This window comes from Erythranthe guttata, chromosome 12 (genome assembly GCF_056151865.1).
Source record: "Erythranthe guttata isolate IM_541 chromosome 12, IM_541, whole genome shotgun sequence".
Taxonomy (NCBI): Eukaryota; Viridiplantae; Streptophyta; class Magnoliopsida; order Lamiales; family Phrymaceae; genus Erythranthe; species Erythranthe guttata.
Window position 1 is genome coordinate 2,307,816 of NC_142544.1, and position 22,430 is coordinate 2,330,245.

Sequence of the window (22,430 nt, forward strand, 5' to 3'; positions counted from 1 at the left end):
TTGTGCAATTCCTTTTTGATTTTCTCCTTACGCCCGCAATAGCTTGACTCATCCTTCTCTCGTGACTTGCTCGAATCTTTGGGTGGCAACATCTTCCTTGCACTCTTTTATCCAAAGTGTCAAAGAGTAAATAGTATTAATTGTTTTCAGCACGCGGGTTTCGAATGAATTGGGGGCCGGAAATGCGGGCAGTGCCCGATTTGTGGTTCGGGTAGTCATGTTTCTTGCTGTCACCGAAACTGTTACAATAAGCATATTTCTCTTTTGCTTTCGCTATATTTTGGGCCGGGCTTTTAGCAGCGAAAAACAAGTTATCAACTACATTGCTGTAATGACTCCACTTCTATGTGTCTCCACAATCACAGATAGCCTACAAGCTGCAATTTCTGGTTAGTTTTCAAACAAACAATTGTTCCAAACACAAACTTTTTTTTGGCGCAAATTGCGAATAACACCCTGAACAATTTCTAAATTACGAAAACCTCTCCTGATTGTGAAATTACAGTTAACCCTGAGGTATATCACCTTCTAACAATTTTCCTCCTACGATGTCAACTCTAACATAATCTTTTATAGGGTAAATTACACCTACATCCTTGAGGTATGTTAAAAGAACTTTAAGGTCCTTGTAGCATTGGTAATTACAACTACACCCCGGAAACAATTACCGGAACCAAGATTTCATGTCCTGGGGACCGATCGCACTATATTTGTTTCCCGCATGGCCGTTAATGCTACCATAGAAGAAAATTTATATAAAATAATAAAAATTTAAGAAATGTTAGGATATCCATGTCACCATCTTGCTCTATGTTGTCTCAACCACTATGTGAAACTAATAGTCCGTTACAACCCTAACGGAAATAACTTATCCAATGCATTATTCCGTTCTGGTTTTTAGCAATATTTCAGGGGTGGTTGTAACTACCGATACGACAGGGATCCTGAAGTTATTTTAGTATACCTAAGAGGTGTACGTGTAATTTACCCTCTTTTATATTCTAAGAATATTCGTTCAAATATTCCAATTTTACCCTAAGATTTCGAGGGTGTAATTGTAAGATTTTTAATTATTAATTGCGGTTGGTTTTCGACACCAAGAGACATTACATATATAAGGGATTTTTTTTTCTTTTTTTTTTTTGTTTGGCAGGAATTGCAAGAGGGTGCGGGTGGCAACGGGTCGGTGCATACGTAAACTTGGGAGCGTTTTATCTAGTCGGAATTCCAGTGGCTCTAGTGCTCGGTTTTGTTGATCACTTAAAAGCAAAGGGATTTTGGATTGGAATAGTGATTGGTTCAGTATTACAGTCTATTGTTCTCTCACTCATAACATTCTTCACAGACTGGGAAAAACAGGTCACCAAAATAAAAAATAAAAAAGAAAAAAAAAAAGAAAAGAAAAGAAGAAAACCAACTTTCTTGTTTTGTTCTTCTTTGCCCCCATTTCATTTACTTTGTTCAAAAATCCCAGAAAATTATCCTCGATCGAGAAAAAAAAAGACATTGGTTTTTATCTAATATTGGTCTGTGGATATGAAATATCAACTCTTGATTCTCTTTCTTGCAGCAAGGGAAGCAAGAGAAAGGGTAACCGGCACTTGAAATATTTGAAATGAGTGGCGGTGGAATTCAAATTCAGAACCTTTCATTTGATTTGACTCTGATTATCACCTTGAATGACCACTTCTACTAGTGAAATGTATAATTTAATATTGATATGTCAAACAGTAAGGAAAAAAACAAATTGATGATATTAATTATATATATATTTTGGTTGTCCCAAAAGGGATTAGGAGCTATTTAGTTGAAGACGAACAGAACAAGAATGTACATTTCTTGTGAGGTCTAAATTCACTCATCTATTAGGCCAAATAATCCTACTTTTAAGTTTCTTCTTTCATCCTTTCCCTAGCTTTCGTTGCCTGCGTAAACGAAAAAAAGTACAGTTGAAAAACTCGTATGACGTTGTTTGTAGCAGCCTTAACAAGTGACGACGCATAAGTTAAAAAAATAAATTAATTTGACCTGTTTTTGCCAATCGGTGAAGCCTGTTATAATCGATAGAACAGTCGATTGTAACGCCGATCCAATCACTATTCCGATCCAAAATCCCTTTGCCTTTAATTCCTCGACGAATCCGAGAACTAATGCTATCGGAATTCCAACTAGATAAAATGAGCCCAAGTTTACATAAGCACCAATGTGTTGCCACCCACTCCCTCTTGCGATTCCTATTCCAATCAGGAACAAATTAAATTCATGTTTTTGGACTAATAAAAAGGAAAGATTACAGTTTTCATCCCTCGAGTTTGCACCGATTTCATATTTGGTCCATCATGTTCATAAAAAATGCATTTGGTCCCTCATGTTTCAATTATTTAACACTTTTTGTTATTTCCATCAATTTACCGTTAGTCCGTCAGTTAAGTCAGTCCAAGGCACACGCTTGATTACGTTAGCGCTAATGGAAATTTGATGGAAAAGACTAAAAATAATTGAACTTTTGAAACATGAGGGACCAAATGTGTTTTTTTATGAACATGAAGACCAAATGTGAAATCATTGCAAACTTGATGGACGGAAAATGTATTTTTCCCAATAAAAAATCCCATATTTTTGGGGGTGGGGGGTGGGGGGACTAATTAAATTAAATTAGTAAAATGTAGGTAAAAATTACCAGAAATTACAGCTTGCAGACTATCTGTGATTGTGGAAACACAAATAAGAGGAGTCATTAGTGCAATGTACTTCACCACTTGCTTTTCGTTGCTAAAAGCCCGGCCCGTAATGTGGCGGAAGCAAAAGAGAAGTATGCTTATTGTAATAGTTTCGGTGACAGCAAGAAACATGACAGCCCAAACCGCCACACGGGCCTTGTCTGGATTTCCCGCCCCTAATTCGTTCGAAACCCTTGTGCTAAAATAAATTGACAAATTAAATTAATGAACCATATATAAATGTTATATTCAATACTTATAAGGAATGCATACCTCGCTGCAGCTCCTAGCCCGTACGGAATGGTAAAGTGCAACGTCGAAATTGTTAGGCTGATTGTAACATTACAATATTCAATTATTCATCAAGATCATATATACATAGGTATATATAAATTTATGTGTTTAATTAAATAAATAAAGAGTGATTATATTTAGACATTTTTACCAAATTGACAGCACTGATGTTTCAAGCTGTGGATTAGGTAGAAGACCAGATACCAAGACAAGTACTTCAAGTGACCACCATTTCAAGCTACAATCACATACATCAACATATTCATATGGAAAAACAAATTTAGGACAGTAAAAAAAAATCGAAATCGAAATAAAAAATAGGGTAAATTACACCTATACCCCTGATGTATGCTAAAATAACTTTAAGGTCTCTGTAGTATTGGTAATTACAGTCACACCCCTGGACAATTACCATAGCCAAAAGTTCATGTCCTAAGGACCGGTACGCACTATATTTGTTTCTCGCGGGAACGTTAATGCTACCATAGACGAAAATTTATAAATCTTTTAGGAGAACCATGTCATCATCTAGCTCTATGTTTTCTCCACCACTGCCTAGAACTAATAATCTGTTAGAACCTTAACGGAATAACTTATCCAATGCATTATTACGTTAGGCTTTCTAAAAATGTTTCAGGGGTGATTGTAACTACCAATACTACAAGGACCTTAAAGTTATTTTAGCCCTCCCCAAGGGTGTATGTGTAATTTGCCCTAAAAAATAAGTGTAAGAAGAGCTACCAAACCATCACAGCAGAAGGAACAGCCAATCGAAAAAACTCCGCCATAGCAAAAAAAGATTCAACTGATAAAGCCAACCTCGAATTCTTGCAAGAAGCAGAGAATCTAATATACAACGCAAGCACAAGTACATACAACCAATTCGATACGCATATAGCTATAGCGGCACCACCACTTCCGAGATTCAACCGATACACGAAAACCCAACTCATCGGAACATGGAAACATAGTACGACAAACGAGCTTATTAACATCGGAAAAGTCAAGCTCTGTGTCTGCAAGAATCTCACAAGTGGCTTCGAAATCGCCGCGCCGAGTAACGCAGGAATTAACTTAAGAGCGTACTTTTGCGATTCAAAAGAGACCAAAGGGTCTTGTCCGATCAACACGAGCAGTTTCTCCATGAAAAACCACGTTATGCAAACTGGAATACATACAAGAAGCAGCGAAAATACGGCACTATACGTATAAATACCGAGCTTATGATACTGCTTCGCTCCGTACGCTTGCCCGCATAGAGTTTCCAAGCCACCAACAAGCCCTGACTATATATTACTCACCGAAAATCAAGAATCATAAAATGATTATGCCCTCTCTTAAAATAGTACTAAAAGGAAATTTTCCTAATTTTATAGGTTAAATTACGAAAATGCCCCTGAGTTTAGGTTTAATTACGTAAAACACCCCCCCATCAGTAATTACCAAAACCCCCCTCTAACTAACTGTTGACCGAGTTTTATGATGAATTTTCCCTGGAATTAAAAAAGATTCCGTCAAAGTGTCACCGCAAGGGGGTCAATGTAAGTTGGAGACAAACGTAAGGGGGATTTTGGTAATTTAGCCTAAGTTCAGGGGTTGTTCGTACTTTATTTTTTTTTTCTTCGAAATAATGGAGATGAAAGTACTTACAAGGAGACTGAAGCCGGTGACATTGGTGAGAGAAGTAGCAATTGCCACGCTGGAAAGTGTGAGCTGGCCGAGGTGGCCCACCATCACTACGGATACAAATTGTATTAGGTACTGCAGAACTGATACAGCAACCATTGGAGCTGCTATGCAACAAACACTCTTCAACTCTTGCACGAAATCGCTTCGTTTCCCACCCTGTTTATTTGCTTCTGCATCTTGTAATTCTCCCTCCATTTTTTGTCCCAACTGTACTAGACCGCAATAATGTTGGTGTAGTATATATATATAAGTGTTAATTAGTTTGTTTGACCAAGATGACGAAGAAAGCTGACTCGTTTTCCTGACATATTAAGATAAGTTAATTAGGATAAATTAGTAGAAATAATAGCAAGTTGTTTTCTATTGAAGACCCTTATTATGGACAGTGGTGGTGTGGTTTGAATACCAAGGTCAACTACATAACATAATTAGATTTTTTTAGTCATTCTTAATATGCACTTGTGCTATTATAATGTATATATGTATGTAGTATGATTAACAAGAAATTAAATAGCATTCTTTCATCTTGGAATGATAATCTTTTTGTTACTAAGAGTCTACCATTACCACAAGTTTGTTTTTATACCAGTACTCAAGATCCATTGTTAATTACAAGCCAAGTAAAATGCATAATATATAATATAAATATAGGAGAAACCTCCTGGGATAAAGTCTAATTACGAAAATCTCCCTCATGTTTGCTTAATTACAAAAACCCACTGAGGTATGCTGCCGTCTAACACAAATTTTGGGTGATTTTTTTAATTAGATCTTAACTTGGGTGGGTTCTCGTATCCTTTGTTTTTTCTCAAATAATTGAAGGGTATAGTGGACAAAATACATTTTCTGTGAATTTAAACGCTCAAACACTGGTCAAAGGAGGATTTTCGTAATCACGCAAATAGGAGGGAGATTTGCGTAACTTGGCCTTACCTCAGGGGTTTTCTCGTACTTTACCCTTATAACTATTTTCAAAAATTAAGCGAAGATAAAAAATTTGGTGAAGACCAAGTGTAGATTTCAACCAAGGTCTCTTCAAACCCAGCCAAAGTTTGTGTGGTGTGTCCTAAATGGTAAATTCCTAGTTAAAAAAAAGGGTTATTTGCAAAAATTACCCCTATGAAATCTCCAACTGCAGAAAAAGTCCATGTGATATAAAATATCACTGAAACCCCTTATGAGTTTTAGTCAAAGGTACTTTTCCCCTTAGTGTGAAGTTTGTGTAGTTCACTCGCGGTTTGTGCACCTGGTGATGAATTTTTTGATGAGAAAAGACGTAATTGTCCCTCGAGTGTAAACAATTTGGCTTATTTATACAGAACCCAAAACGTTTAGGACCAAATTGCAACTTTTAGAAATTCTTTAAAATCCAACAATCTTCTCCCTCATGGTTTTAACGTGTCGGAAAGCAAAATCACTTCCAAATCTGCTGTCACCGGCGCCACCATTATCTTATAATCTTTACTGGCCGGAATTACATCTCACCGGCGCCACCATCAATCAATATTTCAACGCTTTTGGTCATTTCCGTCAAGTTACCGTTAGTCTGTCAGTTAAGTCATTGATGGGCACACGCTTGATTTCGTTAGTTTTGACGTAAAATTGACCGAAATGACTAAAAGTGCTGAATTTTTGAAACATGAGGAAGCAAATGTATTTTTTGTGAACATAATGGACAAAATATGAAATCGGTGCTACTTTTAACAAAAACCAAGAATATATATATATATATGACCAAATGTGAAATCGATGCTACTGTAGTTAGATATTTCGCAGGTGTACTTTTAGCAAAAACCCAGGAAAATATATATATATATATATATATATATATATATATATTCCACCTACCGTGTGGAGCCCTGTGCAAGAAAAAGGAAGCATCACATAAAGAAGAAAGACTTCACCATTGACTTGTGTTTCCAACAATCTCATCTTAGATCAGATTTTCATCCCATCATATTTTCTTGAAAACATATTCCCAACTAAAATTGTTTCAGCTACTGAAAAATATATAAAGATCACAAGCTATGGCAGACGGAGTTGTTTCCGCAGTTGTCGAAACAGTTCTCGGAGTTTTGAGTTCATCTACGCTACAAGAGATCTCTCTCTATTTGGGATTGACCGATGATCTCAACAATCTCGAAAGCACGTTCTCGACAATCCAACTCGTGCTCAAAGATGCTGAAATCAAGCAGAAGAAGAGTGAGGCGATCCAAAACTGGCTATGGAAGCTCAAAAACGCCTCCTACGATGCCGAAGACGTACTTGATCGGATAGCCACCGAGGGCCTTCGACGAAAAGCCGATGCCGAAAGAGGTATGCGTTATCGTTTAAAATCGTTTCTTTCCTTAAGAAATCCATTGTTGTTCCATTCGAAAATGGCGCATGAAGTGAAAAATATTAGGGCGAAACTAGACGCCATAGCGGAGGAAAGGCTTAAGTTTCATTTGGGAGAGAGTGTTGTCGAAAATCGATTTGGAGAGGCGTTCGAGAGTAGAATTACTAGTTCTGTCGTGAATGAATCGGAGATTTACGGTCGGAACGAGGAAAAGGAAATGATCATCGGGAAACTGCTTTGCATTACTCGTGATAGGGGTGATCATAGGGACGATCCTTCTGTGTATGCGGTGCAGGGTATGGGTGGCCTTGGGAAAACCACCCTTGCCCAAGTGGTCTACAATGATGAAAGGATAGATAAACATTTCGAATTGAGGATTTGGGTTTGCGTCTCTGATGATTTTCGCATAGAGATGATAATAAGAGCGATTCTGGAATCGATAGGCGGAGGTGGAAGCAATATTTCTACATTGGATCCACTGCAACGCCTTCTTCAAGAAAGGCTGAGGGGGAGAAGATTTCTATTGGTTCTGGATGATGTATGGAATGAGAACCATAGGCTATGGGACAGATTGAAAGAAATATTGCAATGCGGGTCGAAAGGAAGCGTGCTAATGGTGACGACCCGTATTGAGAAAGTAGCTCTTATGATGGCTAATATTGGCGTACACCATATTGGGTATTTATCGGATGATGATTCTTGGGCCTTATTCAGTCGGAGAGCCTTTGAAAGTGGAGAGGGGGAGGAGAATTTTGTTGCTATCGGTAAGGTGATAGTGAAGAAATGTGGCGGGGTTCCCTTGGCAATCAAGGCTTTGGGGAGCTTGATGCGATTCAAATCTGACGAAAGTGAATGGTTGGCAATTGAAGGGAGTGAAATTTGGCATCTATCGGATGATGAAAATGGTATCTTACCAGCGTTGAGGTTGAGTTATGACAATTTACTCCCGCAAATGCGACAATGTTTTGCCTATTGTTGTATATTTCCGAAAGATTATGTCATGCAAGAAAACCAACTCGTTGAACTATGGATGGCTAACGGCTACCTTCCCTCTGATGGGCTAAGGGATATGTACCTCAGCGGACGTTTGATCTTTCAAGAATTGGTGTGGAGATCATTTCTCCAAGATGCCGAGATAGATTATCGGGGTAAAATGGTGTGTAAAATGCATGATCTGATGCACGATTTAGCTTCTTCTGTTATGAGACACGAAACCTATATCCTAGAGCATGGTAAGACAGTCAAAATGCCTAAAACACTTCGTCACTTGTCTATCAACTTACCTTCCTATGGGATTTTTTTAGAAAGTACGAGTAAGTTCAAACTTCCAATTGATGACTCTTTGCGCTCAATTATTGTTCACGAAGAAGGAGAAATACGAGAAGCTTGGAAAGAAGGTTTTTCTTCCATCTTCTCAAAGCAAAGATGCTTAAGAGCATTGGACGCAAAGTATTGCATCACAAAAAGGTTACCTGATTTTGTTTGGAAATTGGAACATCTAAGGTACCTTGTACTCTCGTGCTATAATATCAAGAGGTTACCCGAGTCTTTGACTTGTCTCCAAAACCTTCAGACTTTGAAGCTTACAAAATCTTGGGAGCTTCTTGAGTTGCCTCAAAGTTTGAATATGATGAAAAATCTTTGGTTTCTTGACATTGAAGACTTCCAGTGGCTTGTTTGTACACCACCGGGGCTTAGAGATTTAACTTGCTTGCGTAGACTAAGTGTCTTTATTGTGGGTCCCGATGAATTGCACGGAATAGACCAGCTGAAAGAGTTGAACCTTGGTGAGAAATTGAGCATAAAAGGGCTTGAGTATGTGAGAAATATAGAAAATGCCAAAAGTGCCAATTTAATGACAAAGAAGAATCTGAAATCTTTGAGTTTATCTTGGACAAAAGGCATACAAGAGAACTCCACACAACATTCTGAAGAGGTTCTACAAGGTCTCGAGCCTCACAATAATCTTGAAACGATACGTATCGAATCATATCAAGGTTCCAGGTTCCCAAATTGGATGTCAACTTTAGCTTTTAAAAATATGACAGAAGTTTCTCTCGACAACTGTCGAAGATGTGAACACCTACCACCTTTAGGGAAACTGCACTCTCTTAAAAGCCTATACCTCTTTGGAATGGATTCAATCAAGAGTTTAGATGCCGGGGGTCCGTTTCCTGTGCTAACGAGTCTCAGAATCAGTAAAATGCCCAATTTTGAGGAATGGACCACAACAGATTCGGTAGAAAGTTTTCCTTGTTTAAGACAATTAGATATAACCCTTTGTCCAAAGTTGAATGGATTGCCAAAATTACGAGCTCTTACAAGTTTGATGTTGGGTGATGGCAAGTTGGAACTTGTTAGATCCATCACGTTTCTAACTACTTCGCTGACAACGCTTAGCCTCTACGATTCTGCGGGATTAGATACTTTTCCGGAAGGGTTACTGCAAAATCACAAAGCACTTGAAGACCTTCAAATAGGTTCATTACCTATTCGAACTCTATCAAACGTGCTCGATAACCTCTTCGCTTTAAAATCCTTATCTTTTGATTATTGTTCTAATCTTCATAGTCTAACCGAGGGACTCGAGAGCCTCAAGTCACTCGAGAGATTAGATATCCGCAGTTGCAATAGTCTCACATCGTTTCCAGCAATAATTTTGGAAGACTTGCCTTCGCTTAGATCACTATCGTTTCAGAATTGCAAGAAACTGCAGCCATTATCAGGACCACTAAAGCGAGCACCAAACCTGCAAGATTTGGTGATAAATGGAATTCCAGAGCTCCAATATTTGCCCGAAAGCATGCAGGTATTAAGTAATATGAGGGAGTTGAAAATATGGCATTGTGATGGATTATGCTCTTTACCAAACTGGCTGAGTAGTCTTGAGTCACTGTCCGAAATAAGTATTCAGAGTTGTAAGAACTTGAACGCGTTGCCCGACGACTTCAAGAATCTGAAATCAACGACAACGCTGGAAGTATGTCATTGCCCGCAACTCGAGAAGAGATGCAAGAAACCGAAGGGTAAAGACTGGCAAAAAATATCACATATCCCGGTTATACTTATCAACGACAAGTACATTCAACGCTTGGATCAAAATAGCTAAATTCGAAGGTATGTTTATATTTCCACTTTTCGTTATCTTCTCAATGTTTTTTTCTAGTTTCTTGCTATAATATAATATCAAGTCGATTTTTCATCATATTCGATACAGAAGGCTGGAAACATGATTTCAAGCTCGAAAGTAAAAACAAGGAGGTCGAAAAATGTGTGCTACCGATACAATTTTGCAAATAGGTACGGACTTCCTGGCAATTTTGTTTCAAATAAACTTAAATTTATTCCGTTTTAGTTTTAATACGTTGCAAGTAATGTTGTTTTCATCATTTTTTATGGGAATATTACAATTTTTTTCTCTCAAGTTTGCACCGATTTTACATATGGTCCCTCATGTTTGTAAAAAACATATTTAATCCCTCACGTTTCAATAATTTAACATTTTTGGTCATTTTCGTTAATATACAGGTATATCGTTAGTTAATGCAGTCATTGGCACACGTTTTAATATGTTAAAATGATCATTATTTAACACGTGGCTTTTGGGATTATATGATCTTCCACATATTTATTATGTATTAAAATTTTGGGCATAATGCACTTCGGCCGCTATAAATTTTTCATTTTCGCACTTTTTCCCCTAAAAATTCAAAAAATGGATACCTCTATTCGAAATATTATTTTGGTTGCACTTTGCCCCATAAGTCAATATTTTGAGGACATTGTGGAACAAACATAACATTTTAATGGGGCAACGTGCAAAAAAATAGTGTTTTTAAGGTGCAATTCCAACATGTCTATTTTTCGCCATGTTTTTTAATTGTAAATAATGAGGGTAATAGTGACATTTCACATGCTACATTAATTATTATAAGCGAAACTATCTAACAAGGAGGTGTGTGCAATTTGTTGACTAAAAGGGGAGGAGTTTGTAATTCCACTATCCAACAAGAGATCCAAGTGAAATTAACCCTATAAGTGTATTTTCAATTTTAAAATTATTTCTTTGGAAATTAAAATTGGATCGTAATACGTTTTTTTATAAAAAGGGCTGTAAAATCATATCATAAAATCGTTACTTTTTTTTTCTTTTATATATAATGACCAATGTTAGATGTCACGACATGTAGAAAACATCTATCGGACAACGTTAGAGTGGATGATTTAGAAGGTCCGAATAGGCGAATACTCATTTTTAATTCGTTTCTGGTGGACCAAATACTCATTTTTCAAATAATTCGTACGACTATATATATATATATATATATATATATATATTCTTTTTATTTAAGAATTTGATATTTTAAAGAATTTTGGACAACTAATAGAACAATGATCATAAAAGTTTATGTATCTAAAAAAGGAAAAGTAAATTTGACATTAGTATATATAGCAAGGCTAGTCAAATTTACGGATAAACCAGTGCGCTGTATATCAGTAGTATTCTTTGTCGTTACTAATTTCAATATTGTCGTGTTGTTTTATTTTAGTCTTATTTTATTGCATTTTAATTTGTTGTTATAGCCATTCTTGCTTGGTTGTTGAGTAAACCACCAAAATAATACATATTTCAACAAGCTAGTTAACAAAAAAAAGAATTGCATATAATGTATATGTTGACAAACATTATATTTATAGAGCCAATTATTGTTGAAAAAGATAAACACAATTTCCTACAACAATTTGTTTTGACCTGATTCTTACTTCCTTAGTCTCATATTATATGACATTTTTCGTTGTTGAGAGCATATTAAAAGAAATTAAGTGCATAAATAACAGTAAAAAATTTGGAATTTACTAATTTACCATTGTCATTAATTATTTATCAACTAACCGATTCAAAGTGATAATGGCAAAATCGGGGAAAAGAAATACAATTAATAACTTCATAAGAAATATACAGTGACAAATAATTTGGGATAAGAAAAATTCTCTGTAGAGACATACTATATTATGTGATTAAAGAGAGTAATATAAAAAAAGAAAGAGACACAACTAAGCACCAATCATTCAAAATAATAAATGCAAAATCGTATTAAACCTTGATTATTAATTTACGGCTCATGTTTTTATTTACGGAAGGCTATTTTTTTTTTGAAGAAGAAGAGAGATATATTATTAGGCGATGTTCGCCAAAATCATTGGAAGGATATCACCTTCAATACAATCATGGCCAAATAGTTTAGCAATAGCATGGGCCATATGGTTACCCGAACGCTTAACAAAAGTAAATCGACATAAACTAAAATAACTTGCAAGGGATAAACAATCCTCTATGTAAGCCCCAAATGAAGACGTGGAATTTCTTTTGTCCCGCAGCACCGTCATCACCTGGAGATTATCACCTTCGATCACAACATTCTCCCATCCCATAGCCCTAGCTTTAGATATTGCTCGTAAGACCGCATGAGCCTCCCCGTTAACAGCACGGGGACGCCCGTTAATCTTAAAAGCTCCCCACCATAGACATTGCCCTCTTGCATCACGAGCTACGCACCCTATAGAATAGTAGTTCACTCCTTTCGGAAAAGCCGCATCAACATTAATTTTCACCACACCATGCTCAGGCGGTTGCCAATGTGACGGATGCGAAAAGGGACGACCTAAGACGGGATTATGTTGGACCTGCTTATAATTCCCCAAGAAAGATTTACACCAACTTATTACCTCTCCATTCAGCATACCCTCTTCACCATGAGATTCACGATTCCACAATTCCCATAATTTCCACATAATAACAACTGCTAGACAAAAATCATCAAGGCCCAGCTTCTGGTGGAGATAATCTACCCACTGCCAATTGGTCATTAATACATCCATAGAGAGGCAACAAAATGGATGGACCTGCCAAATGGCTTTTGTACCACTACATGAGAATATAATGTGGAGAAAAGACTCAGATTCTGCACCACACTTGCGGCAACTAGGGTCCACCTCGATTTTTCTTCGGAAAAGCTCCAACTTGGTGGGGAGGATATTGGAGCACACTCTCCAAAGAAAAATCTGAACTTTCGGAGGGACGTTAAGCTTCCAAATCATTTTCCAGTTAAATTTGATAACTCCACTAGTCGACGACGAGTCCAACCGCCCATAATGAGTTGCCCCGGTGATTGATGAAAGAACATGATGGTAGCAAGAACGTACTGTGAACTTTCCGTGATTTGTAAATCGCCACACCCAACGATCTTCTGCAAGTACGCTGCCGATAGGGACCTCGAGAATGCGGTCTTTGTCCACGGACCAAAGATATTTATCAATACAGCCTATGTCCCATGAGTGTGAGATTGGGTCCATTAGATCCGACACCTTATCCGGGAAGGGAGAGTGGATCGGTCTCTTAGTAAAGACCTTGAGTTGGCCATTATCCAAGAGCCACGGATCCGCCCAAATAGAAGTCGATAGACCATTTCCGATTCTCTTCCTCATCCCAGACCGTACAAAATCCCGAACCAACCAAATACTTCGCCACGTAGCGGAGGGTCGCCTACCAAGATCAGCCGAAAGAAACTCACCACTGGGAAAGTATTTCGCTTTCATAATTCGAGTCAACAAAAGATTAGGCTGAGTCATTAACCTCCACGCTTGTTTTGAGAGCATAGCTATATTGAAGCTCAACAAATCACGGAATCCAAGCCCGCCAGAATCTTTAGCCGTGCACATCTTTTTCCAAGCAATCCACGCCATTTTCCGCGTCTTTCCGTTACCCCACCAGTACCGCTGAATTGCCATATCCATTTCCCGAATGAGCCCACCAGGAAGCAGAAAACAACCCATGATGTAAGATGGAATAGCTTGAAGGACCGCCTTGATTAAAACTTCTTTGCCAGCCTTTGAAAGATTTTTCTCACCCCACCCGTTAATTTTCGCCCAGATTCGGTCCCGAAGAAATCCAAAAATTTCCTTCTTTGTTTTTCCTATTGACGCCGGCATCCCCAAGTACCTATTATGCCTCTCTACGACCTCGAAGCCAAGAATTCCGTGAATAGCATCCTTTGTAGCTGCATTCGTTGAAGGACTAAATGTCATCGTCGACCAAATTTACGGAAGGCTATTTGTATTCCACCAAATTTCTCACCGCACTCGACCAAATTTCAATCATAACTAACTTATTAAAGTTGAAAAATTGAAAAAAATGCATGTACTACTTCATAAGAAATATAGAGTGGCAAATAATTGGGGATATGCAGATGAAATATATTTTTATTTTTGTACTTTGTAATTTTTAAAGGAATGATGAATAAAATAATTGATTTGACATTTGGTATTCTGAAAAATTACCACTAAAAATAAAAATTCATTCGGGGTTCATTGTATGATTTGTTGTAGTTTGAGGGTGCAAAATAGTATTAATTTTTTTTCATGAGTGCAAATTGCCAAAATAATACATTTTAAGGATGTAAAATGGGATTAAGTCAAAGTATATTATTTGAAGTTATAAACTAAAAAATATCTAAAGTTTTCTTGGTTAATGATAATTTTGTGAAAAAATGAAAATTGCATTGGATATACTCAAATTTAAATATTTATTTGGGTAAATTACACACACCCCCCTGAGGTAAGCTTAAATAACTGTAAGGTCCCTGTGGTATTGATAATTACATTCACCCCCCTGAAAGGTAGTTAAAAACTCTAACGGGATAATGCATTGGATACATTATTCCGATAGGGTTCTAATGGACTATTGGTTTCAGGATGTGGTGAAGACAACAAAGAGTTATGGGTGATTTAAAAAATATTGGGGGAGCCATGTCACCCCATAACTCCCCATAACTCTATGTTATCTCCACAACTAGCTTAAAGTAATAGTCCATTAGAACCCTATCGGAATAATGTATACAATGCATTATCCCGTTAGAGTTTTTAACTACCTTTCAGGGGGTGAATGTAATTATCGATACCACAGGGACCTTACAGTTATTTAAGCTTACCTCAGGGGGGTGTGTGTAATTTACCCTATTTATTTTACAAATACATCAATACTAAATTAAATAGGGAAAAATACAGTTTTCATCTCTCAAGTTTGTACCGATTTCATAATTAATCCTCCATATTCGTAAACTATACATTTGGTCCCTCATGTTTAAAAAAATTCAACATTTTCAGCCATTTCCATCAATTTTCTGTTAGTATTAACGGAATCAAGCGTGTGCCAATGGCTGTCTTAACAGACGAACTAATAGTAAATTGACGAAAATGACCAGAAATGTTAAATTATTTAAACATAACGGACCAATTGTATTTTTTGTATGAACATGGGATCAAATGTGAAATCGGTGCAGACTTGAGGGGGTGAAAAATGTAATTTTCCCAAGTTTAATATATTTAAAATTTATATTTCAATATATTCACAAACGGGGAAATTACAGTTTTTCATCCCTCAAGTTTGCACCGATTTCACATTTGGTCTCTCATGTTCACGAAAAACACATTTGGTCCCTCATGTTCCAATAATTTAACACATTTGGTCATTTTCGTCAATTAACCGTTAGTTAAGGCAGTGACGGTCACATGCTTGATTCCGTTAGTTTTAACGGAAAACTGACGGAAAAGACTAAAAGTGTTGAATTTTTGAAACATAACGGACCAAATGTATTTTATTTGAACATAAGGGACCAAATCTAAAATCGGCACAAACTTGTGCGGTCAAAACTGTAATTTTCCCCATTTACAAAGAGTCCAACATTTGAAAAACAGAAAATAGACTTTAGTCTTAACCCGTAATTATAATTTATATCTATTCAGGAGTTTTCGCAAACACCGCCTTTATATGTTCCACCACTTTCGGCAACCTCTTAAAGCCAACAAGGGCGGCGAAACAATCTCCCCAACTTTTTCCGGCGGTCCAACGATCGAGAGAGAAAACAAAACCCAGACGAATGGAATCCGAGGAACCACTCCTCCTCCTCCTCGTACCGGGAAACGACGACGCACGAGAAGAAAAAGATTCGACGAAAAAATGGGAAGCGTTTGTGAGAGAGCTGAACATGGTGAGCTACATAGCGATGCCGATGGTGGTGGTGTCGGTGTCGCAGTACATGCTCCGGGCGGTGTCGCTGATGATGCTGGGCCACCTCGGCGAACTCGCACTCTCCGGCGCCTCCATCGCCACCTCTCTTTCGAATGTCACCGGTTTCAGTCTCCTTGTAAGTAAGCCCCTTTCTTCTTCCTTTTTTTTTTTTTTTTCTTCTAATGCCTGTTAGGTGTTTGATGATTTGCTTCATAGAGTAAAAGGTGTACAAAGAAATTCTAAAACCAAATTTCATACCACTTGCAGCTATATTACTCTGTTTTTTTTTTTGCAGAAAAAAAAACAGAAAGAAAAACTCATATGTATCATTATACCCGAAAACGCAACGGCCTCGTTTGGTTGGGGAGATTGGTCATTATTAACTAAATAATTGGACTTTGTTTCATGTTTGGTATACCCTATAACTTGTCAGGTCGACCTGCAAATATTATGTTTATATTGATTTATCTTGTCTCTTAGGTAGTTTTTTTTGTTGGCCGTCTCGGTGGCCGATAAAATAATTGGGTTTTTATTAGATTATTTAATCTTATCTTGGCAACCAAACGAGGCCAAAGTATATTAAGTCAGCAGCGGACCTAGAGGTTTTTTTGTTCCGGGGCTAGAATATGTTGTGATTTAAGAAAAGAACAAAAGATTTTTTCTGCAGGAAAAATGCATAAAAGGGCGAAAGTCTATAAACTAATAGATAAATGCCAAATTAAAATAAAAAAATTAATAACAAAATGCATTAAGCTATTGAAGAATGCGTTTTTTTTTGGTTGAGCTAATGTAGAGATGTTTTATTTATTGATCACTTAATTAGAAAATTTTAATTTTCTGAGCAGACTGGAATGGCTAGTGCATTAGAGACTCTATGTGGACAAGCCTACGGAGCGCGGCAATACGAAAAAGTCGGAATTCTGACGTACGGATCCATAATATGGCTCTGTCTCGCATGCTTACCAGTATCTCTATTATGGATTTACACGGAAAATATTCTAATACTACTCGGCCAAGACCCACTAATCTCTGCAGAAGCCGGAAATTTTTCGATTTGGCTAATCCCTTCACTATTCCCGTACGCCATTCTTCAGTCGTTGGTTCGTTACTTGCAGATTCAGAGTTTGATATTCCCTATGCTCGTTAGTTCGTTAGCTTCCCTATGCATCCATGTGCCTCTTTCGTGGGTTTTTATATTCAAGTTAAATCTCGGAAATGCTGGCGCAGCACTAGCTATCGGCTTCTCCTATTGGTCGAACGTGATCATGCTTGTTCTTTATGTGAAGTATTCTTCGACGTGTAAGAAGACACGTGCTAAGTTCTCGAGGGATTTGTTTCTTACTATGGGAATATTCTTCCAATATGCTATCCCTTCTGCAGTGATGATTTGGTAATTTTTGTTCCGTTTATTTCGTTTCGTTTTTTTCTACTCTATAATATATGACAATGAATAAATGACAAAACTTTCTTTCGTGTCGTAAGTTTGGAGTGGTGGACATATGAGATAATCATATTGCTTGGTGGACTATTGCCGAACCCGGGCTTAGAGACATCGGTGCTATCAATATGGTAAATGCTTATTTTGTATATATATAGTTTTTTATATGGCTAAAAAATTGTTGAGTGTGCTAAAATTCTTGTTTTTTTAATTTTTTTTATTTTACGAGCAGCCTCACAATTACTACGATGCACTTTCTTGTACCGTATTCTTTTGGTGCTGCAGCAAGGTTAGATTTTAAATCTATTTTTGTATAATTTTGAGCTAATGTAAAAGCAATTTCTACGCCTCCCCACTGACTGAAAAGACATTTTTGCCCTTCTAGTACCCGAATTTCTAATGAACTTGGAGCTGGGAAACCGCAGTCGGCTCGGGTAGTTCTCTCTGCTGTGATGTTTCTAGCAATGGTGGAGTTAGTTATTGCAGTAACAGTTATTTTCTTCTGCCGTAATATATTGGGATACTCGTTCAGTAACGAGAAAAACGTAGCTTATTATGTCAAAGAAATGACTCCGTTTCTTTGCTTATCCATCGGCATGGATTGCATAGTAGCAGCCCTTTCAGGTGATTTTTCTTTTTTTATTTTTTCCTCCGTAAAACTCCTTCCATTACATTTTCAAGATCTTCCGCCAGCATAGGGCTAAAGGGGGCCATGACCCCCCTCATTTCTCAAATCCCTATTATTATATATAAAAATATAAAAATATTGTGTATAATAGCATTAACGGCCCTCCTTCATAATTTTTTTAATACATTTGACCCCCCGGACTTTAAATCCTGGCGCCGATAGTGTTCAAGATAGTGACTTTCTTGCAGACCGAACCAAATAAATGCGGGGAAAATTACAGTTTTCACCCCTCAAGTTTGCACTGATTTCACATTTGGTCATCCATGTTCACAAAAAACACATTTGGTCCTCATGTTTCAACAATTTAACACTTTTGGTTCTTTTCGTCAATTTACCGTTACTTTGTCAGTTACGGCAGTGATGGGCAATTTGAAATATGAGGGACCAATTGTGTTTTTTGTAAGCATAGGGGACCAAATGTGAAATTGGTGCAAACTTGAGGGACCAAAATTGTATTTTTCCAATAAATGCCTGAAATCTTGGTCCAATTTTTTTTTTTAATATTACAGGAGTTGTAAGAGGCGGCGGGTGGCAGCGAATGGGAGCTTACGTAAATCTCGGTGCGTATTATATAGTAGGTATTCCAGTAGCATTAGTACTAGGATTCGTTTTGCACTTGAAAGGCGAGGGTCTTTGGGCTGGATTAGTAGCAGGTGGAACAGTCCAAGCTATCCTTCTCGGCTTTATAACGTCCCGTACTAATTGGGAGGAACAGGTACAATTTTTCCGACAACTTTTTGGCTTCGATTATTGCAATAAATATTTTTACACTAAATATATGTCTATTTAAAAAAATATATATATTTCAGGCAAGTGAAGCTAGACGACGAATATCTTATGAGAAGACTTCGGTTCGGAATGAGTTGGTTTGAGAGGATGAAAGATTGTGGAGATACATTTAATGATTTAAGTTCTTTTAGGTCTGGTTGAGTTTGGCTAGGGATATATATGTTTCATTTATTTATTCCTTGTTGAACTTTAAATACAAGTAATTATATTAACAATTTAATTCGTTAGACTCTGAATTAAAATAAATTGTAAATAGAAATGGATGACTAGACAAACATGAAAATTCATTTCTTAGTTATGGGGTAGTGTAATTATAAATATGGACCAATTTGTAAATGATTTCAGGATTTATTAAAAAAATTTTGCATTTTAAATTTTTTACATCGTCATTACTATAATGTAATAAAAATATATAGTCAATTTTTCGATACGTCGATCGATCGGAATGTCGGTTCAACCGATCCGACCGATTGAACTACTAACCAACACAATATCGTAGGCCAAATGTCCAATTATGAAAACTAATTATGTATGCTTAAATCATTCATCACTTAAAATATATTGATCAATACTAGAGAAATATTTTTCGATCATGAATTTTTTTTTCTTCTTTTGGTAACGAAGGAACCCGTGTAGTGAGTAAACCTATACTCTCGTATAATAACTTGTAAACATACGGGAGATGTAAACTACACTAGGCTAATCATGTGTGACATGCTCGATCGACCTAGAGACCGTTGGCAAGGAAATTCGAACTTAGGTCAATTAACACGAGCTCGCTTGCTCCAACCGCTTGCGGGACTTCGATCATGAATTTACCGATACCAATCATAGTGGAAACTTAATAAAATTGGTTACTATCTTTTTTCTTTTCATTATTATTTTAAATTGGTTGAAATTAAGTTACTTAAATCTTAATACACGGGGGTACAAACTACAAAATAACAAATATAGTTTATTGAACGAAACTAATGGATATATTATTTTGAGGGAAAAGGATAGATTAGCTTGTAACTAATTTAGAATATCAGTTAGACAAATTCGCTAGATTATAACTAATTAAATTATTTATATTTTGGATAAGTAATAAGATTTGAACGAAAACCCATGGATTATTATAAATTAAAAAAGAAAAGAAAAGGGTGAAATGCTCTCCCATCACACAAGTGTACTTACAATGAGATTTTTTTTACAACGTTTTGAGATAAATCCTTTTGAGCATTTATTAATAAAAATTAATAAATTATCACAAATATACCCCTAACTTAAAAGTAACGTATGTTTTAGAATTGAAAATATAAAAAGATATGCAATATCTAGTCTTATTATATCGTAACAACACCTCCTTAAATAATCCCACGATTCCCGTCCCTTAATTATAGAGAACCGTTTCAACGTAATTGGTATTCTATTCCACATTAATACCAATCTGATTGCATGAGCAGGAAGTTCGTCTCAAAAAAATACAGAGTGATTTTCATGCTTTTTACGCAAACTGTGTAAGTTCATAAAAGTCGTGTTTTTATCACTGTTCGAAATAATGTTAATATGAATGCACATATTTTTTCTCCCCCATTGTTATGTGGTTGTTAGCATCTAGTCGATCGATCATTTCAAATTACAGAGTGGTTTTGACACAATGCCGGATTTCAAAGTTAAATGTAAGAGTGGTTTTTGCACACAGAGTGGTTTTCGCTCACAGAGTGGTTTTCGCGCGCATAGTGGTTTCTGCCCTTCCGTTATTAAATCCATGTATTTTGACATTCCTATTTTATTAAATCCACTATTGTGCAAAGTGAATTTTGCCATTTCCACTGTAATACACGTCAATTTTTTTACCGGAAAAGCTTGTGTGACGTTGAACCAATATATGTATGCTGTTTGCCCTAAAGGCAAGAAGTTTGGTCAAAAAAAATATAGTAGATTTTCTTACAGTAAACGTGAACCATTGTTGCAGTTTTTGGAGATCAAGAGAAAAGGATGGAATTAATTTATGAGATATTGGGGAAGTTGGGGGCGAGATTTGGGGAGAGATGGAGAAAATTAGATGTGATAAACAAATTAACAGAATAATTATTAGGTAATGCGATTTTGCCGGAGTAGATTTTGCCGGAGTAGATTTAACAGAATATATTATATTAAATTTATTCCTAGATATTAATTATAAATACTCAAAACACGTATAAAAAAATATTTAAACATAGTTATATCTCCATCATGTATATATCCTAATAACATAATAAAAATTTAATAATAATAAGATCATAATACATAAATATCCTTATAAAATATAAATAAAAAGACAATTTTTTTGAATTTACATTTATCCTTGAACACTTCTGGCATACACCGTTAGTTCTTTAATAATAACAATTAACATAAACAAAATAAAGCATAAATTTTTTTTTTAATTATTAAAATACCAACTTTTATTTTCAAAAAAAAAAAAAATGATTTTTGATCGATTTTTGACACCGAAGTTTGACCGCTTCAATCCGCCTCGGACCGCCTCAACCTGCCTCAAACCGCCTCACAGGCAATAAACCGATTTTTCAAACATTTATACTAAAATCGTAAAGGTTTTGGACCGCCTCCGCCTCGGAGACCGATTAATCGGCCGCCTCGGCCGATTTTTAGAACACTGATAATAACATATATATATATATATATATATATATATATATATATATATATATTTCGTCTGTCACCGCCCTTAACCGCCGGTCTCCGGCGTTGACTTTATTTTTCTTTTATTTTTCCTGATTTTTCCGCCACTGGTTTCCGGCGTTGACTTTTTCGATTTTCTTTTTCTTTCTTATTTTCTTTTTGTAACATCTTTTTTTTCGTTTAAACAGCAATATTGCTGTGATTGACAGTAATATTAACTATATTACTGTTAAACACAGTAAAATTAACTATACTACAGTTTAACACATTAATATTGCTATATTAATCTCTAGAAAAATAATATTAACACAACAAAACTCATTATTATTGTGTAATAGAATAATATTACTATGTTGACTGTTCAACAAATGTAAACATAATAAAAGGTCAAAATAATTAATATTACTGTGAGTGACAGTAATATTACTATAACAATAGTAATATTACCATCAACCATAGTAATATTACAATAATAGACATAATTATTATCACGTTACTCCATGAATAGCTCAAACAAAACAAAAAACTCAAAAAAATAATAATATTGATGTGGTTGACAGTAATATTATTGTGTTTACAGTTATTTTACTGTCAACGACAGTAATATAATTACGTTGACTTGTCAACAAATTAAACAAAAAAAAAAATGAAAAAAATAATAATAATATTACGTTAATTTACTGTCAACGGCAGAACAATTACATAAATGTATTGTCAACGGCAGTACAATTACATTAATG

General features: G+C 36.1%; 4 protein-coding genes across 6 annotated transcripts; 3 read left to right on the forward strand and 1 right to left on the reverse strand.

Moving 5' to 3' along the window:
• Window positions 1-217: 217 nt before the first annotated feature.
• Window positions 218-1,594, forward strand: LOC148766200 (MATE efflux family protein). Its single transcript, XM_088826803.1, has 3 exons — window positions 218-389; window positions 1,154-1,359; window positions 1,571-1,594. The coding sequence occupies exons 1-3, from the start codon at window positions 218-220 to the stop codon at window positions 1,592-1,594; spliced, it is 402 nt and encodes a 133-aa protein (XP_088682929.1).
• Window positions 1,595-1,736: 142 nt separating this feature from the next.
• On the reverse strand, window positions 1,737-4,911 carry LOC105953411 (protein DETOXIFICATION 12). The gene is made up of 7 exons (XM_088826127.1): window positions 4,665-4,911; window positions 3,756-4,300; window positions 3,166-3,252; window positions 2,994-3,050; window positions 2,681-2,919; window positions 2,029-2,234; window positions 1,737-1,925 (listed from the first exon to the last, which is right to left on the reverse strand). Exons 1-7 carry the CDS (start codon window positions 4,896-4,898, stop codon window positions 1,887-1,889), a joined length of 1,407 nt encoding a protein of 468 aa, XP_088682253.1. The 5' UTR covers window positions 4,899-4,911; the 3' UTR covers window positions 1,737-1,886.
• A 1,657-nt stretch (window positions 4,912-6,568) lies between these two features.
• Window positions 6,569-10,552, forward strand: LOC105953465 (putative disease resistance protein RGA3). 2 transcript variants are annotated; one of them, XM_012977126.2, is made up of 2 exons: window positions 6,569-10,158; window positions 10,259-10,552. In XM_012977126.2, exon 1 carries the CDS (start codon window positions 6,731-6,733, stop codon window positions 10,148-10,150), a length of 3,420 nt encoding a protein of 1,139 aa, XP_012832580.2. In that variant the 5' UTR covers window positions 6,569-6,730; the 3' UTR covers window positions 10,151-10,158; window positions 10,259-10,552. The 2 variants fall into 2 exon arrangements, with proteins under 2 accessions (XP_012832580.2, XP_012832581.2); XM_012977127.2 differs by having other exon boundaries at window positions 6,581-10,158; window positions 10,262-10,552.
• Window positions 10,553-15,837: 5,285 nt separating this feature from the next.
• Window positions 15,838-19,397, forward strand: LOC105953464 (protein DETOXIFICATION 14). 2 transcript variants are annotated; one of them, XM_012977125.2, is made up of 7 exons: window positions 15,838-16,244; window positions 16,954-17,498; window positions 17,591-17,677; window positions 17,779-17,835; window positions 17,932-18,170; window positions 18,744-18,949; window positions 19,044-19,397. In XM_012977125.2, exons 1-7 carry the CDS (start codon window positions 15,978-15,980, stop codon window positions 19,104-19,106), a joined length of 1,464 nt encoding a protein of 487 aa, XP_012832579.2. In that variant the 5' UTR covers window positions 15,838-15,977; the 3' UTR covers window positions 19,107-19,397. The 2 variants fall into 2 exon arrangements, with proteins under 2 accessions (XP_012832579.2, XP_088682867.1); XM_088826741.1 differs by having other exon boundaries at window positions 15,897-16,248.
• The last annotated feature ends 3,033 nt before the right edge of the window (window positions 19,398-22,430 follow it).

Coding starts and splice junctions, on each gene's coding strand:
- LOC148766200 (XM_088826803.1), top strand. CDS start 218: ATGTTTCTTGCTGTCACCGAAACTGTTACAATAAGCATATTTCTCTTT. Junction 390..1,153: donor CCTACAAGCTGCAATTTCTG/GTTAGTTTTCAA, acceptor TTTGTTTGGCAG/GAATTGCAAGAGGGTGCGGG. Junction 1,360..1,570: donor TCACAGACTGGGAAAAACAG/GTCACCAAAATA, acceptor TCTTTCTTGCAG/CAAGGGAAGCAAGAGAAAGG.
- LOC105953411 (XM_088826127.1), bottom strand. CDS start 4,898: ATGGAGGGAGAATTACAAGATGCAGAAGCAAATAAACAGGGTGGGAAA. Junction 2,920..2,993: donor GGGCTAGGAGCTGCAGCGAG/GTATGCATTCCT, acceptor AATTTATTTTAG/CACAAGGGTTTCGAACGAAT. Junction 1,926..2,028: donor TCACCGATTGGCAAAAACAG/GTCAAATTAATT, acceptor TCGTTTACGCAG/GCAACGAAAGCTAGGGAAAG.
- LOC105953465 (XM_012977126.2), top strand. CDS start 6,731: ATGGCAGACGGAGTTGTTTCCGCAGTTGTCGAAACAGTTCTCGGAGTT.
- LOC105953464 (XM_012977125.2), top strand. CDS start 15,978: ATGGAATCCGAGGAACCACTCCTCCTCCTCCTCGTACCGGGAAACGAC. Junction 17,678..17,778: donor ACATCGGTGCTATCAATATG/GTAAATGCTTAT, acceptor TTTTACGAGCAG/CCTCACAATTACTACGATGC. Junction 18,950..19,043: donor GTACTAATTGGGAGGAACAG/GTACAATTTTTC, acceptor TATATATTTCAG/GCAAGTGAAGCTAGACGACG.